At 57.7% G+C, this 17,446-nt stretch overlaps 3 protein-coding genes across 8 annotated transcripts; 2 read left to right on the top strand and 1 right to left on the bottom strand.

Moving 5' to 3' along the window:
- The first annotated feature begins 2,106 nt into the window (after positions 1 to 2,106).
- Positions 2,107 to 11,384, top strand: NKAPD1 (NKAP domain containing 1). 5 transcript variants are annotated; one of them, XM_029076051.1, is made up of 6 exons: positions 2,107 to 2,160; positions 4,636 to 4,762; positions 6,561 to 6,661; positions 8,598 to 8,747; positions 8,912 to 8,965; positions 9,270 to 11,384. In XM_029076051.1, exons 2-6 carry the CDS (start codon positions 4,694 to 4,696, stop codon positions 9,784 to 9,786), a joined length of 891 nt encoding a protein of 296 aa, XP_028931884.1. In that variant the 5' UTR covers positions 2,107 to 2,160; positions 4,636 to 4,693; the 3' UTR covers positions 9,787 to 11,384. The 5 variants fall into 5 exon arrangements, with proteins under 5 accessions (XP_028931884.1, XP_028931886.1, XP_028931882.1 ...); XM_029076053.1 differs by lacking the exon at positions 2,107 to 2,160 and adding an exon at positions 3,855 to 3,895 and having other exon boundaries at positions 9,273 to 11,384; XM_029076049.1 differs by lacking the exon at positions 2,107 to 2,160 and adding an exon at positions 3,855 to 3,895.
- TIMM8B (translocase of inner mitochondrial membrane 8 homolog B) lies at positions 11,357 to 13,000 on the bottom strand. The gene is made up of 2 exons (XM_029076054.1): positions 12,888 to 13,000; positions 11,357 to 11,595 (listed from the first exon to the last, which is right to left on the bottom strand). The coding sequence occupies exons 1-2, from the start codon at positions 12,966 to 12,968 to the stop codon at positions 11,428 to 11,430; spliced, it is 249 nt and encodes an 82-aa protein (XP_028931887.1). The 5' UTR covers positions 12,969 to 13,000; the 3' UTR covers positions 11,357 to 11,427.
- Positions 13,001 to 13,111: 111 nt separating this feature from the next.
- On the top strand, positions 13,112 to 17,145 carry SDHD (succinate dehydrogenase complex subunit D). 2 transcript variants are annotated; one of them, XM_029076158.1, is made up of 4 exons: positions 13,112 to 13,198; positions 13,504 to 13,605; positions 15,157 to 15,301; positions 16,645 to 17,145. In XM_029076158.1, the coding sequence occupies exons 1-4, from the start codon at positions 13,147 to 13,149 to the stop codon at positions 16,808 to 16,810; spliced, it is 465 nt and encodes a 154-aa protein (XP_028931991.1). In that variant the 5' UTR covers positions 13,112 to 13,146; the 3' UTR covers positions 16,811 to 17,145. The 2 variants fall into 2 exon arrangements, with proteins under 2 accessions (XP_028931991.1, XP_028931992.1); XM_029076159.2 differs by lacking the exon at positions 13,504 to 13,605 and having other exon boundaries at positions 13,120 to 13,198.
- The last annotated feature ends 301 nt before the right edge of the window (positions 17,146 to 17,446 follow it).

Genomic DNA, 17,446 nt, shown 5'->3' with positions numbered 1-17,446 from the left:
AGATTGTCCCACATGGGGCTCACATTTTTTAATCCCCTTTTTTACAGATGAGGTAACACAGCTGACAAGTGGCAGAGGGGAATTCGAACCCAGGTACCGTGACTCCTCAGCCCGCGCTCTTTGGGAGAGTCATTCATTCCTTCAATAGTATTTATTGAGCGCTTACTATGTGCAGAGCACGGTACTAAGCGCTCGGAATGGACAAATTGGTAACAGATAAAAACAATCCCTGCCCTTTGACGGGTTTACAGTCTAATCGGGGGAGACGGACAGACAAGAACTATAGCATTAAATAGAATCAAAGTCGTTGTTTAATAATTTTATCTTGGTGTTGTGATCTCGTTTTTGTTTTGTTCTGTTTGGCTTTGCTGTCTGTCTTCCCCGTTTAGACTGTGAGCCCGTCACTGGGCAGGGATGGTCTCTATCGGTGGCCAAATTGTCCATTCCAAGCCCTTAGTCCAGTGCTCTGCACATAGTAAGAGCTCAATAAATACTATTGAATGAAATACTATTGAATGAATTTATCCTGATGATATCTATGCCAGTCTGCTTGTTTTCTTCTGTTTTGTTTTGCTGCCCCGTTTAGACTGTGAGCCCGTCATTGGGCCGGGACGGTCTCTATATGTTGCCCAAGTGTCCATTCCAAGCTCTAAATCCAGCGCTCCGCACATAGTAAGCGCTCAATCAATACGATTGAATGAATGGATGAATGGATGAATCATTAGAGAAGCAGCGTGGCTTAGTGGGAAGAGCCCGGGCTTGGGAGTCAGAGGTCGAGGGTTCGAATCCCGGTTCTGCCGCTTGTGTGACCTTGGGCAAGTCACTTCACTTCTCTGTGCTTCAGTTCCCTCATCTGGAAAATGGGGATGAAGACTGTGAGCCTCACGTGGGACAGCCTGATTATCCTGTATCTCCCCCAGAGTTTAAAACAGTGCTCTGCACATAGTAAGCGCTTAACAAATACCAACATATTATTATTATTAAAATGGGGATTAAGACTGTGAGGCAACCTGATTCCTTTATACCCCCCCAGCGCTTATAGTAGTGCTTGGCGCATAGTAAGGGCTTAACAAACACCAGCATTATTATTATTATTATTAAAATGGGGATTAAGACCGTGAGGCAACCTGATCCCCTTATATCCTCCCCCCCAGCGTTTAGAGCAGTGCTTGGCGCATAGTAAGGGCTTAACAAACACCAGCATTATTATTATTAAAATGGGGATTAAGACCGTGAGGCAGCCTGATTCCGTTATATAATAATGTTGGTATTTGTTAAGCGCTTACTATGTGCCGAGCACTGTTCTAAGCGCTGGAATGTTGGTATTTGTTAAGCGCTTACTATGTGCCGAGCACTGTTCTAAGCGCTGGGGCAGACCTAGGGGAATCAGGTTGTCCCACGTGGGGCTCACAGTCTTAATCCCCATTTTACAGATGAGGGAACTGAGGCACAGAGAAGTTAAGTGACTTGCCCACAGTCACACAGCCGACAAGTGGCAGAGCCGGGATTCGAACTCATGAGCCCTGACTCCAAAGCCCATGCTCTTTCCACTGAGTTATATCCTCTCCCAGAGTTTAGAGCAGTGCTTGGCGCATAGTAAGGGCTTAACAAATACCAACATTATTATTAAAATGGGGATTAAGTCCGAGAGACAACCTGATCCCCTTATATCCTCCCCCCAGCGTTTAGAGCACTGCATGGCACCTAGTAAGGGTTTAACAAATACTAACATTATTATTAAAATGGGGATTAAGACCGTGAGACAACCTGATTCCCTTACACCCCCCCCGCCCCCAGCGCTTAGAGCAGTGCTTGGCGCATAGTAAGGGCTTAACAAACACTAGCATTATTATTATTAAAATGGGGATTAAGACCGTGAGGCAACCTGATCCCCTTATATCCTCCCCCAGCGCTTAGAGCAGTGTTCGGCACCTAGTAAGGGTTTAACAAATGCCCTCCTGCTTGGTAGTAGTGGGCCCTCAATCAGCAGGGTGGCAGGAAGGACCGGCCGCCGTTGGGGGGGGGGGGAGGAAGGGAAGGGGAGGGCGGCGTTTCCAGGGGGAAGGGTTTGGGAGAGACACCAGTTCCGGGTTGTGGGGGCGGCCCCGCCCCCCCCGCCCTGGGCTGGTCGCCTCCGCCACGCCGGCCTCCGGATCCTCGGTACTGCGGGGGGAAGGGAGGGGAGGGAGGGGGCGCCGGGCCTGGCCCCATCGGGATGCACGTGTGTCTGTACACAGCTCTGTGTGTGTGTGTGTGCAGAGATGTGGATGGGGTGTATCTGTGTAGCTGTATGGTTATGAGGGGATATATGGTGTGTAGATGGGGGGGTGTTGGTGGGGGGGGGCTCAAATCCCTCTCCTCGGAGACCCCCTCAGGCCTCCTGCGCCACCCCGACCCCGCGACGCCCCACCGGCCCGGGGGAGACTCCTCGGGGGCCACCAAGGGACCACTCATTCATTCATTAGTATTTATTGAGCGTTTACTATGTGCTGGACTAAGCGCTTGGAATGGACAAATCGGTAACAGATAGAGACAGTCCCTGCCCTCTGATGGGTTTACAGTCTAATCGGGGGAGACGCACACACAAGAACAATAGCAATAAAGGGTCCCCCCCAGGAGCCCGCCGGCCCGGGACTCCACCGTAATTTCACTTTCCGTCTCTTCCCTCCAGCTGCCGGGACCCGGGATTAGGCAGCAGTGGGGCAGCCAGCAGAGTAAGCCGCTCCTTGGTCCTTCCACCGGTTGTTAGCATTATTATTGTCATATTTGTTAAGCGTTTATGGGGTGGATACAAGGGAAGTAGGGTGTCCCACGTCCCGAGGCCGGTCCTGCCGAGACCCGGGATTAGGCAGCAGTGGGGCAGCCAGCAGAGTTCCCCCGGGTATTATCATTATTATTATCATATTTGTTAAGTGCTTACCATGTGCCAAGCACCGTTCTAAGCGCTGGGATGAATACAAGGGAATTAGGGTGTCCCACATCCCGAGGCCGGTCCTGCCGAGACCCGGGATTAGGCAGCAGTGGGGCAGCCAGCAGAGTAAACCTCCTCCTTGTCCCTTCCCCCCGGTTGTTATCATTATTATTGTCATATTTCTTAAGCGCTTACTATATGCCAAGGACCATTCTAAGCGCTGGGGTAGATACAGGGTATCATAGAGAAGCAGCATGGCTCAATGGAAAGAGTCCGGGCTTGGGAGTCAGAGGACGTGGGTTCTACTAATCCCGCCTCTGCCACTTGTCAGCTGTGTGACCTTGGGCAAGCCACTTAACTTCTCTGTGCCTCAGCTCCCTCATCTGTAAAATGGAAGTTAAGCCTGTGAGCCCCACGTGGAACAACCTGATGACCTTGTATCTACCTTAGCGCTTAGAACAGTGCCTGGCACATAGTAAGCACTTAACAAATACCGTCATTATTATACAGGGTAATCAGGCTGTCCCACGTGGGGCTCAGAGTCTTAATCCCCATTTTACAGATGAGGGAACTGAGGCACAGAGAAATGAAGTGACTTGCCCAGCGGTCAACAATAATAGTAACGACAAGTGGCGGAGCCAGGATTAAAGCCCACAATTTCTGACTCCCAAGCCCGGGCTCTTTCCACTGAGCCACGCTGCTTCTTTGGTGGGCTCTAGGGAAAGAGAGAGACACACACACACACACACACACACACACACACAGTAATAATAATAACGATGGCATTTGTTAGGTGCTTACTATGTGCCAAGCACTGTACTAAAGCGCTGGGGTGGATACAAGAAACTCGGGTTGGACACAGTCCCTGTCCTACTTGGGGCTCACAGTCTCAATCCTCATTTTACAGTTGAGGTGACTGAGGCACAGAAAAGTAGAGCGACTTGCCCAACGTCACAACAGATGAGGCGACTGAGGCACAGAAAGGTAAAGTGACTTGCCCAAGCTCACACAGCAGGAGGCGGGATTAGAACCCATGGCTTTCTGCCTCCCAGGCTCAGGCTCTATAATAATAATAATGTCGGTATTTGTTAAGCGCTTACTATGTGCTGAGCACTGTTCTAAGCGCTGGGGTAGACACAGGGGAATCAGGTTGTCCCACGTGGGGCTCACAGTCTTCATCCCCATTTTACAGATGAGGTAACTGAGGCACCGAGAAGTGAAGTGACTCGCCCACAGTCACACAGCTGGCAAGTGGCCGAGCCGGGATTCGAACTCATGACCTCTGACTCCAAAGCCCGTGCTCTTTCCACTGAGCCACACTGCTTCACCATGCCGCTTCTCATACAGAGGGAGACCTAGACCGACTGAGAAATCCAAGCTTCCCCCACCCCACGCTCCTGACTAGGTGTGAAGTGTCTGCATTCACACTGGCTCCACCAGCGAGTTGTCACCAGGGAGGGGAATGGCAGGAGGAGGGGTGGGTCTGGTTAAGAGAGGGAGGAGAGCCCTCTTTGGATCCAGACCCAGGATTAGGCAGAAGGGCAGCAAACAGGTAAATTCCCTCCTCGCTGTCGCTTTTAATTTGACCCCCGTGTATAGTTGCGTTTCGTTAAGTGCTTTCAACCGGCAGAGACACGCTGCCGCCGCCGCTGCTGCTCTCGCTGCCTTGTCGCAGACCGAGCTGGTGAGGAAATTCTCAAAGACGCTCATTCTCTTGGCTGCAGCCTTCCCTTGGAGCTGGAGGACGAGGCCCGGTGATCGTGCGGGAACTCGGAGGCGAGGATGACCCGGGTGCCGCTGGGCAAGGTCCTCCTGAGGAATGTCATCCGGCACACGGACGCCCACAACAAGGTGAGGGTCACGTCTCTGCCCCCGGCTGTCCGACCCCCTCTTCCTTCCCCCTTCGCTTTCCTCTCCTTTCCCCAGGGGTCGTGGGGGGCTGGGAGTGGGGAGCGGGAGCGCCGCTGTGGCTCAATCGGTGCTTGTTGTGGCATTTGTTGAGCGTTTACTATGTGCCAGGCGCTGTACTAAACCCTGGGGTGGATACAAGCTAATAGGTTTCGACACAGTCCCTGTCCCATGTGGGGCTCAGTCTCAACCCTCCTTTACAGATGAGGTAACTGAGGCCCAGAGAAGTGAAGAGACTTGCCCAAGGTCACCCAAGGACGCAGAGCCAGGATTAGAAACCTCGACCTTCTGACTTCCAGGCCCGTGCTCTATCCACTACACCACACGGCTTCTCTAAAAGCCCGATGGTGTCCTGGGCTTTTGAGCAGAGTACTTTGTGGAATATCCAGACTGGAAGCTCGTTGTGGGCAGGGAACGTGTCTGCTAACTCTGTTGGATTGGAATTGGACTCTCCCAAAGGGCTTCATGCAATACTCTGCACACAGGACACGCTCAGTAAATACCATTAATTGATCCAGTGACTCCAGGAAACCCCATGTCCTTTGCAAGAATAAGAATTGTGGTATGAAGTGCTTACTATGTGCCAGGCACTGTACTAAGCACTGGGGTGGATATAAACTAATCAGGTTGGACACATTCACTGTACAACATGGGGCTCACAGTCTTAAAGAGAAGCAGCGTGGCTCAGTGGAAAGAGCCACGGGCTTGGGAGTCAGAGGTCATGGGTTCTAATCCCTGCTCCGCCACATGTCCACTGTGTGACTTGAGGCAAGTCACTTCACTTCTCTGGACCTGTTCCCTTATCTGTAAAATGGGGATTAAAACCGTGACCCCCACGTGGGACAAGCTGATGACCTTGTATCTCCCCCAGTGCTTAGAACAGTGCTTGGCCCCTAGTAAGCGCTTAACAAATACCATCATTATTATTGCTATTATTATTAATCCCCGTTTTACAGATGAGGTCACTGAGGCTAAGGGAAGTCAAGTGATTTACCCTAGGACACCCAGCAGACAAGTGGCAGAGCTGGGATTAGAACCCAGGTTCTTCCAACTCGCAGGCCTGCATTCTCATCCACTAGGCCACACTGCTTCCTTTAACAGAAAAGGTAGAAAATCCCTTCTCAGACCGGTTTGGTTGCAAGCTTCTGTTGTCGAATTCTCTCTATGCTCTGCACATAGTAAGCGCTCAGTAAATGCTATTGAAGGGTGGGGCTCCGGGTCTTGGTCGTGCTCTTCCAAGCGTGTGGTTCAGTGTTCTGCACCCAGGAAGCATCCCAGAAACACTACTGCTGGGCTGGTGGAGGTGGGAGTGGGACAGTCTGGATATTGAGAGCTCACCTCCTCCAGGAGGCCTTCCCAGAATGAGCCCCTCCTTTCCTTTCGCCCTCCCCTCCCCCCCCACCCTCTGCTCTTCCCCCTTCCCCTCCCCTCAGCACTGTGCTCATTTGTATATATTATTTATTATCCTATTTATTTTGTTAATGAGTAGATCTCCTTGATTCTATTTATCTTGATGATGTTGTTTTGTGTTGTTCTGTTTCCTTTGCTTTGCTGTCTCCCCCATTTAGACTGTGAGCCCATCACTGGGCTGGGATGGTCTCTATCTGTTGCCAAATTGTACGTTCCAAGCGCTTAGTACAGTGCTCTGCACATAGTAAGCGCTCAGTAAATACTAATGAATAATAAGGTGGGGGTTGGGAAAAGACTGTTTCTGATGCCTCCTTTTCTGGTGCCCTTGCAGATTCAAGAGGAATCGGACATGTGGAAGATAAGGGAGCTGGAGCGACAGATGGAGGAGTCTTCTAGGCGGGTCCCACGCCGACCGTCTCCTGGACGCTCAAGGTACCGGAGCTGGGACCACCCCTAGGGCTTATTCATTCATTCATTCATTCAATCATTTATGAAGAGTTTACTGTGTTCAAAGCACTGTGCTAAGCGCTTGGGATAGTATAGTACAATAAAGAGTGACTGTCCCTGCTCAGAGTGAGCTCACAGTCTAGAGAGGGGAGACAGACATCAGTACAAATGAAATAAAGATAGGTACCTAAGTGCCGTGAGGCTGCAAGGAGGGGAGAGCAGAGGGAGCAAGACAGGGTGATGCAGAAGGGAGTGGGTGCTTGACTCAGCTCTCTCATTCACCTCAAACATCCAATCCGTCACCAAGACCTGCCGGTCTCACCTTTATAATATCACCAAGATCTACCCTTTCCTCTCCACCCAAACGGCTATTTTACTGGTATGGGCTCTCATAATATCCCGGCTGGATTATTGTGTCAGCCTTCTCTCTGATTTCCCTTCCTCCCGTCTCTCCCCGCTCCAGTCTATTCTTCATTCTGCTGCCTGGCTCATCTTCCTGCAGAAACGCTCTGGGCATTGTTCTCCCCTTCTTAAAAACCTCCAGTGGTTGCCTATCGACCTCCGCACGAAACGAAAACCTCTCACTCTAGGCTTCAAGGCTCTCCATCCCCTTGCCCCCTCCTACCTCTGCTCCCTTCTCTCTTTCTGCTGCCCACCCTGCACGCTCCGCTGCCGCCCACCTCCTCACCGTGCCCTGTTCTCGCCTACCCCGCCGTAGATCCCTGGGCCACTTCCTCCCGCTGTCCCGGAATGCCCTCCCTCCTTACCTCCGCCAAACTAACTCTCTTCCCCTTTTCAAAGCCCTACTGAGAGCTCACCTCCTCCAAGAGGTCTTCCCTCTGCTCCCTCTGCTGCCTCTCTGTCCCCCGCCTTCACCTCCTCTCAGCTAAGCCCCCTTTCCCTCTGCTCCTCCCCTTCTCCCTTCCCCTCAGCACTGTGCTCATCTGCTCATTTGTATATAATTCATTACCCCATTTACTTTGTTAATGAGATGTACATCCCCTTGATTCTATTTATTGCTATTGTTTTTGTCTGTTTCCCCCCCCTCATTAGACTGTAAGCCCGTCAATGGGCAGGGATTGTCTCTGTTGCCGAATTGTACATTCCAAGCGCTTAGTATAGTGCTCTGCACATAGTAAGTGCTCAATAAATACTATTGAATGAATGAATGAGATGAGGAGAAGTGGGGCTTAGTCTGGCTAGACCTCTTGGAGGAGATGGGCCTTCAGTAAGACTTTGAAAGTGGGGAGAGAGATTGTCTGACGGATTTGAGGAGGGATGGCGATCCAGGACAGAGGCAGGATGTGGCCCAGGGGTCGGCAGCGAGACAGGTGAGATGGCGGCCCAGTGAGAGGGTCAGCACTAGGGGAGCGAAGTATGCCAGCTGGGTTGCAGAAGGAGAGAAGCGAGGTCAGGTAGGAGGGGGCAAGGAGGGGGACTGCTTTAAAGTCAGTGGTGAGGACCTGCCACCCCAGACCCAGAGCTCATTGATTACGCACTGCCCTGGACCCAGGACAGGGCAGTGCCGATCCTGGACGTGCTGTGGTCCCTGGTACCAGCCGGGTTTTGGGTCTGGAGGGACTGGGTCCAGGCCAAAGCTCCCCCCCACTGCCCTCCTCCCTGCCCCCGGCACAGCTTCCCCGCTGGAGGTTCTCGTGGGTGCCAGCAGCGGAGGAAGCCCGAGAGGGGCCCGGCCGGTCAGTGTCGGCCCAGCGGGCCTGGCCCCCGGCCAGAGATGACCTCACTGGGCAAACAATGGGCAGAGGAGGGTTTTCTCGGGGCGAGTGGCTTCCTGGCCCGGGACCTTTCCAGGGCAGCCAGCAGCGGGACCGGCACCAGCAGGGCCCCCGGAGGTCGGTCGGTCCCGGCGGCCCGGGGTCCCTGGGCGCGGCCTCACGTGCTTCCCGGTTCTGTCCCACAGCCGGATGCGCAGCGACGGCTTCGACGAGGAAAGTCGGCGAGCGGACGGGAGGGTCCAACGGGAGATGTCCGGGGCTCCGGAGGACGACGCGCTCAGGGCCCGATTCTGGAACAGGCGGCTGTACGAGTGCGAGGCCGCCATGCCGGACAGGTGCGGGGCCCTGCCGGGGCCCAGCGGCTCGAGGGGAGGGACGGAAGGAGGGGGGTGGTGGCCGGGAATCGCGGGGTTCCGGGGTTCGCCGGGGTCCAAGGCCCCACGCCTCTGGGCCGACCCGGGGATCAGGACCCTCACGGGTGGTGCTTGGTGTTTTGCAGGTGGGGTCACAGCGGCTACAAGGAGCTCTACCCCGAGGAGTTTGACACGGACAGGTGAGGCCGGTCGGTCAACGAGCCCCCAGCAGACAAAGCCCGCTGCCCCGGGAACGGCTGCTGCCCCACGTGGGACAGTAGCAACTCCTGTCGGGAGGGTTGGGGGGCCAAGGGAGGGACACCCTTGGGATTCCTGCCTCCAATTATTTAGTTCTACAGCGGGAACATCAGAGAGGGATCAGGCTTGAGCTCCCCTGAACTAAACGAGAAGGTGGTAGGCCCAACGCGGTCTGCTCCACTCCACTCCATAACCCTGACCCACCGTCCCCCTATCCCCCGACGGTCCTCTCTGGCTCTTTGGCAGCAGCGATCAGCAGGAGCCACGAGCCCTGGTCAACGGCGGCGGGAGGGAACTCCAGGAGGCAGCCTCTACCCGCCAGGCCTGCAAGCGCAAGAAGTCAAAGAAGTCGCACAAGAAGAAGCGGAAAAAACGGTCCCACAAGAAGCCAAAGAAAAGCAAGAAGGGGCCCGAGGAAGGAGCGGACAGTTCCTCGAGCGAGGGCTGGCGGGAACCACGGGACACTGGGACCGAGAAGCGGCACCGCCCGCGCAAGAAGGTGGCCAGGAAAAAGGGGTCCAAGAGACCCGCCTCGTCCTCGTCATCCTCCTCTTCTTCCTCCGAGCCCGACGGCGACGCGCGCTCCTCGAGGGCCGGCCAGGAAGGGGTCCCCGGCGGAGCCCGGAGGCAGAGGGGCGAGAGGGAGCGGAGGGGGCCGGCCGGTTCGAGGAGGAGCGAGCCTTGCGAGAGGAGGGCAGACAAACGCAAGAACTGGAAAGTGGCCACGGCCGACGCCGAGTCGGACGAGAGCTCCGAGGACTGATGGGGGTGAGGGGGAAGCCGGTCCCGCCCCGGGCCCCCGGGCTCCCGCTGGGAGATGCCATACTGGGGCAGAACCTCCCGGGCCCTGGGTTCGGGCCGACCGAGATCTCGGGGTGAGACTCGTGTTCCGTTCAAGCCTCGATCCCTGAGCACGATGAAGCCAAAGAGGCCAGAAGCTGGGGGTGGGGGTGAGGGGGGGCTGTCCCCAAGAGGGCGATTGGGGTGGGGAGGTGCTTTCCTGGTGCTTTCCATAGGAAGCCAGCACGAGCCCCCGCCCACCCCCAGTCCTCGCCCCCGGCCTTTCATTCGCAGCCTTGGTGCCTTCAACCCCCGACCGCCTCCCGTAGGGGTGAGGGGCCGGGGGGCTCTCCTGTCGAGATTAGGCTTCTCCTCCTGCTCCGAGGTAGGGAAACCTACTCCCCAAGGCTCTCCCCCTTGCAATAAAAGACAGCAGCTGCCACCAGCCAGGGGCAAAGTGCCCCCCAAATGGCCAGTTCCTTGGTCCCCCTCCCCGCCCCCTCTGCACTCAGAACCCACCCCCCACCAGGAATCCCCAGTCTTCCCTCCCCTGAGCCCCAGGGGAGCCTGGATCTTCTGCAGCCCCGAGGCGGGCCTCTCAGGGATTTCTCCACCACCCCCGCCCCTCTGGCAGCTGCAGGACAGGACACCCAGCCGGCTGGGTGGGAGTTTAGGAAGGGGAAGGGGCTGCTGGCCTACGGGAGGAAACGATCAATGTCTGTCAGCGCCACCGGATGCAACTCAGCCCCTGAGAGACATAGACCTCTGAGGACAATTGTCTGAGGAACTCAGACAATTCCCGTCACTTCCCTGGCCTCAGTCTCTTGGACTACAGAACGGGGACGAGAGAGCTCCTGGGGCTAGAATGGGGAGAAGAGAACATGAAGCAGATCAAAGCTCCTTTGGAGCTGGCCACCAAGTTAAGCGTGAATCTTGGCTGCTCCCTGAGTCTGAACCTGGGGAGGAGACCGTCTCCTCCCGAATGCCCACCCTGGGACTATCGGGGAAGGGAGAGGCCGACTGGCCCCCAGGGAAGTCACGAGCATTAAAATCAGTTCCTCCAGCCGAGCACTCGGTCCTGAGGGCTGAGGCTCGGCCTTTTGCGGTCCCTGCCTCCACCTACCCGCCCTCTGCCCCCAGTTGAGATATCAGATTTCAGTTTTCCTATGACCAGAAACCGTTACCTCGAGGTGACTAGGGGTAGCCTCATGCTGGGAACTTTACAGGGGAGACTGTAAAGGGAGGGAGGGGCTGGGCCCTTGTTTTTTGGTGTGAAAAGGTGTGTGGGTGTGTCGGTGGTGGTGGGGGCGGAGGTCTTTAGGTTAAGGTCCAACCCCTTCCCTGAACCCCTTCCCCTTCAGGGCAGAAACACGACTCCACCCGGGTCTGGTCCTTTTAAATTGTCTGTAGCAGTTAATGCTCCGAGGGATGGTCAGGGCCTGCGCCATGCCAGCGTTAGCGGGCCTCCTCTTTTTACTAGCAGAAGCAGGTGGGGTGGGGGACGCCGCCGAAGGAAGCCCAGGTTTTTAGGGTAAATTATGACAAGCTCGAAGTTCCGAATAAATAACTTTCTATTTTGAATGCGTCTCGTCCGTCGGCGGCCTCCGGAGGGAGGGGTGGCGGCTCAGTGGCCGCCCTTCTGCATGAGCTGGGCGAAGCGTCCGGTGACGGCCAGCGTGGTGTCGACGAAGCGGTCCACGCAGCTGGCGAGGCAGCCCTCCGCGCGAGAGTCCAGCCGGTTTCCCGGCTTCTCCACGCACTTGTCCCAGCACAGCTCCATGAAGTGGTGGACCTGGCCGGGTGGAGGGAAGGGGAAGATTATAATTGTGGTATTTGCTCAGCGCTGGGGTAATGAGGTTGTCCCACGTGGGGCTCCCAGTTTTCATCCCCATTTTTCAGATGAGGTCACTGAGGCCCTGAGAAGTGAAGTGGCTCTCCAGTGTCACACAGCAGAGAAGTGGTGGAGTCGGGATTAGAGCCCATGACCTTCTGACTAACAGGCCCAGGCTCTATCCACTACGCCATGCTCTGTGGTTTAGTGGCAAGAGTGTAGGCTTGGGAGTCAGAGGCTGTGGGTTCTAATCCCCCCTCCCACTTGTTTTGCTGTGTGACCTTGGGCAAGTCACTTCACTTCCCTGGGCCTCAGTGATCTCATCTGGAAAATGGGGATTAGAAGCAACGTGGCTCGTGGAAAGAGCATGGGCTTGGGGGGTCAGAGGTCATGGGTTCAAATCTCTACTCAGCCGCCTGTCGGCTGTGTGACTCTGGGCAAGTCATTTCACTTCTCCGTGCTTCAGTGACCTCATCTGTAAAATGGGGATTAAGACTGGGAGCCCCACGTGGGACAACCCGATCACTTTGTATCCTCTCCTGTGCTTAGAACAGTGCTTTGCACATAGTAAGCGCTTAACAAATACCAACATCAATAATAAAATTTTTTAAGCGCTTACAATGTGCCGAGCACTGTTCTAAGCGCTGGAGGCGGGGGGGCACACAAGGTGATCAGAGTGGGGCTCCCAGTCTTAACCCCTGTAAACCCGTCAATGGGCAGGGACTGTATCTGTTGCCGATTTGTCCATTCCAAGCGTTTAACGCTCCGCACATAGTAAGCGCTCAGTAAATACTATTGAATGAATGAATGAATCCCTATTTTCCAGATGAGCAGCGTGGAGTCAGTGGAAAACAGCCTGGGCTTTGGAGTCAGAGTTCGACTCCCGGCTCTGCCACTTCCCTGGGCCTCAGTTTCCTCCTCTGTAAAATGGGGATTAACTGGGAGCCTCCCGTGGGCCCACCTGATGACCCCGGATCTCCCCCAGCGCTTAGAACAGGGCTCCGCACACCGCTAGCGTTGAACAAATACCAACATTACTATTACGAGGTCACTGAGGTCCAGAGAAATGACCTGCCCAAAGTCACCCAGCAGACAAGGGGCGGAGGCGGGATTAGAAGCGGTGGACCACGTGGGCCGACCTCGTATCCGCCCCAGCGCTTAGAGCACCTAGTAAACGTTAAGAAATCCCAGGATTATGATGATTTAGAAGCAGCAGATTTAGTCCCGGCCCGTCCGGTCCCGGCGGTTCGCACCTGCGCAGTGAACCTCGCCTTCTGCTGCTCGGCCGCCATCAGGCGCTGCAGCTCGGCCTCGGGCGCCTCCGCCTCGCCCATGGCCCGCGCGCGCGTGCCCGCCCGCCCGCCCGCGCGCACGCACGCCCGCACGCGCCCCCCGCTTCCGCTTCCGCCCGGCTCGGCCTGGGCCTCTCCCGCCCTTCTTCCGGCTCGGGGACTTCCGGCGCGAGGCGGGCGCTTCCGGTGGGGCCCGTGACCTTGGGGGCAGCGGGGCGCCATGGCGGGCCTGAGGCGGCTGAGCGCGCTGGCGGCGGCCCGCGGGGCCCGAGGTGAGGCCCGAGGGGAGGCCCGAGGGGAGGCCCGAGGGGAGGCCCGAGGGGGGGCCCGAGGGGAGGCCCGAGGGGGAGGAGGACGGGCGCCGCGGCCTCCACCCCTCCATCCCCATCCCTCCCCTCCCCTCCCCTCCTCTCCGGGGCTCCGGCCGGCCGCCATGACAGGGCGGGGGGGAGGGGGAGCGGCCGGATGAGCCCCCCGACACCGACACCCCCTCTGACACTGACACCCCCTGACCGTCCTCCTCTCCGTCTGTCTGACCTTCCGTCTCTGTCCGTCCGTCCGTCCGTCCCGCCTCCAGCTCTCCTCCTCGGCGCCCCCGGGGCCAGACCCGCCTTGGCCGTCATCGCCCGGCAGGACCGGCCCGGGCTCCAGCCAGCCCACCTCACCCCCAGCCGCTGCGGTACGACCCCCGCCGGACCCCCCCGACCCTCCCCCCAGCCCCCTCCTCCCCCTCGGCCGGCCTCTCATCGGATCTAACCCGTTGGCGTCGTCCGACAGGGCTCAGCGCTTAGAGCAAAGCACATAGGAAGCGATTTACCAAGGCCGTCATCATCCTCTGGAATTAGAGCCTCCCCGGACCCCCCACCAGACCCTCCCCCCAGCCCTCTGCGGAAGCCAGGGAGCCCCCTCCTCTACCTCCGGCGGACTCCCATTGGATCTATTCATTCAGTAGTATTTATTGAGCGCTTACTATGTGCAGAGCACTGGACTAAGCGCTTGGAATGAACAAGTCGGCAACAGATAGAGGCAGTCCCTGCCGTCCGACGGGCTTACAGTGGATCCAGCCCGTTGGCTTTGTCCAACAGTGCTCAGCGCTTAGAGCAGTGCTCGGCACATAGTAAGCGCTTAAGATGCCATCATCACCCTCCTGGATGATGATTAGATCCCCCTCCTCCCCGGACCCCCGCTGGACCCCCCTGCCCTCTACGGAGTCCAGGGATTCCACCTCGGGTGGGCTCCCGATGGATCAAATCCCTTGGCTTTGTCCAACAGCGCTCAGCGCTTAGAACAGTGCTCGGCACATAGTAAGCACTTAAGAAATGCCATCATCATCTGCCCAGATAGCGATGGAATTATATCCCCTTCCTCCCCGGACCCCCACTGGACCCCCACCCTACAGATTCCAGCGAGCCCCCTCCTCCACCTCAGGCGGGCTCTCGATGGATCTAATCCGTTGGCTTTGTCCAACAGCGCTCAGCGCTTAGAACAGTGCTCGGCACATAGCACTTAAATGCCATCATCATCATCATCCTCCTGGATAGCGCTGGAATTAGATTCCCCCATCTCCCACCTCCCCAGCAGGGCCAGAGAAACCATCAGTAAGAATGCCATTCGCTTCCTGAAGGAACCTTTCGGTTATTATTAATTAATTTTTAAGCGCTTCCTATGTGTAAAAACATCGCTCGAAGCACTGCGGGTAGAGACAGGTTGAGCAGGTTGAACACAGTCCACATCCCACAACGGGCTTCCGGTCTAAGTTGGCGAAAGCGGGATTGAATCCTCATTTTATATATGATATAACTGAAGCATAGAAAAGTGACGTGCCCAAGGTCATCTAGCTGGTGAGTGGCAGAGTTGGGTTTAGAACCCAGATCTTCTGACTTCCAGGCCCGGGCTCTTGCCATTCTGCTTCAGTTTTTCAAAGCATCTTGCCAGGACCCTCCTTGGAGCGTCTGTGTTCTAACCACTGTTCCAATCACCAACAGTGTCAGTAACCTGCAGAAATCAACCCGGCCCCACCCTGGCCTCCGGCCACTGCCTTTCCCAGCAGAGACAGGCAGGGAGGGGAGAATGGGGGTTCAGGTTTCTTCTCTGCTGGAAGGAACCCTCCCCACGGTCTCCTTTAACTTGCCCATCGGCCCCCCTCTCCCCTCACCGCCGTATCCCTGACTTTCCCAACGGGAGGACTCCTCCTCAGCCCCCGACGTCACCGGTCTGGTCCCCTTTTCAGCCGGCTCCAAGGCCGCGTCCATCCACTGGACGTCGGAGAGGGCCGTGAGCCTCCTGCTCCTGGGCCTCCTCCCGGCCGCCTACCTGAGCCCCAGCTCCGTGATGGATTACTCTCTGGCTGCCGCCCTCACCCTGCACGGCCACTGGTGAGTTCAGCCGGGATCCCCCCGGGGCATCACCCGGTTTCCGGAGGAAAGCCACAACCCGCCTCAACCTTCTCTGCCCTCGAGTGGTGAAGCCAGAGCGGAGGTGGGGGCCGCTGGGCCCGGAGGAGAGGCAGAGGGAGTTTCAGCAACCCACCAAGTGTCACCGCCCACCGCTCTGCCATCTCAGTAGAGGTGGGCGGGGTGGGAGAGCGTGCTCAGGGATGCGGAGTCCCGTGCAGCTCTGGAGGGGCCCGGTCAGGGTCCAGGCTCCAGAGTCCAGCCGTCCCCCTGGGCGGCGGCGGAGGGTCACTGTCTGGTAGCGGCCGAGTCCCGGTCTGAGGCCCCAATCCCCCGGCAGACCGGAACGCTGCGGCTCTGTGACGCTGACCGTCGGTGGGGCCGTGTAAAGCGGCTCCTCGGGGCTGTCGCTCACAGGGTTAACGAGGCCTCGTGCCGAGGGGGAGGGGGTGTGGGTTGGGCAGGTCGGGAGATGCGCCAGCCCCTCGCCTGGGTCCCCGGGTACCACAGGCCACTGCAGCCTCAGCCCTGGAGTGCTCATTTCCTTCTGCTTTCAGCTGGCTCCTTCCCCTTTGGAAGGACAGACTGGGCTGTGGGGTTGGGGGCGGACGCTATCTACTCAGGGCCCACCGGGTGCACCGTACCGACCACTCGGGGAAGTCCGGAAGCCATCGGCTGCCTGGCGCCGGGGCTCTGAGGGCATTCACAGGCAGCCCCCACCTGTGCTTTGAAGTGCCACGGGTACCCACGGCCCTCTCCCGTGGGTGAGGGTGCCAGGGTGCCACCGGCAGATGGTCCCGGATTCCGGCAGTGTCGCTTCGCCTTCACGGTGTATGGGGCGGCTGGACCGATCGTAACTTTTGAGCACTTAGTGTGTGCAGAGCACTGTACCGAGCGTTTGGGAGAGTGTGATATAACAGTGCTTCTGTGGCGTCCCGAGCTGCAGAAGGCGGCGTCCTCGTCTGGCCAGAGGTGAGGGCGGAACTCTGGGCCCGTTGCATCTCGTCCGACCCCCTGCCGAGGCGGGGCCGCCTCTCCTCGCCACGGCCCATCCCGCCCGGCCCCGGATGGCCCCGCTGGGCCGGTGCTGCGGCCGCGTGAGTCATCGGGGAGGGCCCCCCGGGGGACCGGAACCACTTTGTGGCTTGCGGCGGTTCGGTTCCTGATTCTGGGATCCTGGAGTTCAGAGGGCCCCTCGCGCGGCCCTGGACCCCAGGGGGCCAGGCTTCTCCCCGTCTCCTTCCTGCCTTCCAGCCGGCAGGTTCTCTCACCGCCTCTGTGTCTCTGTGTCTCCCTCTGCCCCCCGTCCGTTTCCCCGCCGCCAGGGGTCTCGGGCAGGTGGTGACCGACTACGTCCACGGGGACGCGCTGGTGAAAGGAGCCAACGCCGGCCTCCTGGCGCTGTCGGCCGTCACCTTCGCCGGCCTCTGCTACTTCAACTACCACGACGTGGGGATCTGCAAAGCCGTCGCCCTGCTGTGGAGCCTCTGAGCTCCACCCTGACCCCACCCCCACCCCCAGCCGCCTGCCACCGCCGCGGGGCCAAGGGATCCAACGATGAAGGCAAAGGGGCCCCTCGGGGGAGGCTTCAAACCCCCACTTTGGAGGGAGACAGCTGGAGAGCGGGAGGGGGGCCCATCAAGCTTGCAGGCCGTCCAGTGTGAACCCTCAGTTTCCCCGAATTTAGGGTATGGGACTCAGCATTTGGGATGGGGTGTCTCGCAAGTCTGCTCCTCCCGCACCAGTAATGCTACCTGAGCGCCACAGCCTACGACAAAGGGGGAAAATGTTTAATTCGCACAATAAAACATTTCAGACCACAGTCACGTGTTGCCTTCGGGTTTTCTCTTGGTGCCCCAGCTGGCCAGGGTCTGCCCTGGACCCAGTTTTGGGGGAGGAGAGGTGGTGGTCTCTGGCCTCGTTGACCGGACCCTCCCAGGCACGGGTCATCCTGAGGGCTCCTGCTGGCCTGTTGCCTCGTCAGCAGCGTTCTCGCTCCTGTTCACCTGGCCTGTTTCTCTAGCCAGGAGAAAGCCCTGCCCCTTCATCTGGGGCTCAGAGGGCTCTTCGCAGCATCCCGCTCCCCGCAACAGGAAGGAGGAAGCCAGAGACAGAGACTCTGGAACT

Source organism: Ornithorhynchus anatinus, chromosome 11, assembly GCF_004115215.2.
Source record: "Ornithorhynchus anatinus isolate Pmale09 chromosome 11, mOrnAna1.pri.v4, whole genome shotgun sequence".
Lineage (NCBI taxonomy): Eukaryota > Metazoa > Chordata > Mammalia > Monotremata > Ornithorhynchidae > Ornithorhynchus > Ornithorhynchus anatinus.
This window is presented reverse-complemented; position numbering and strand designations above follow the sequence as displayed.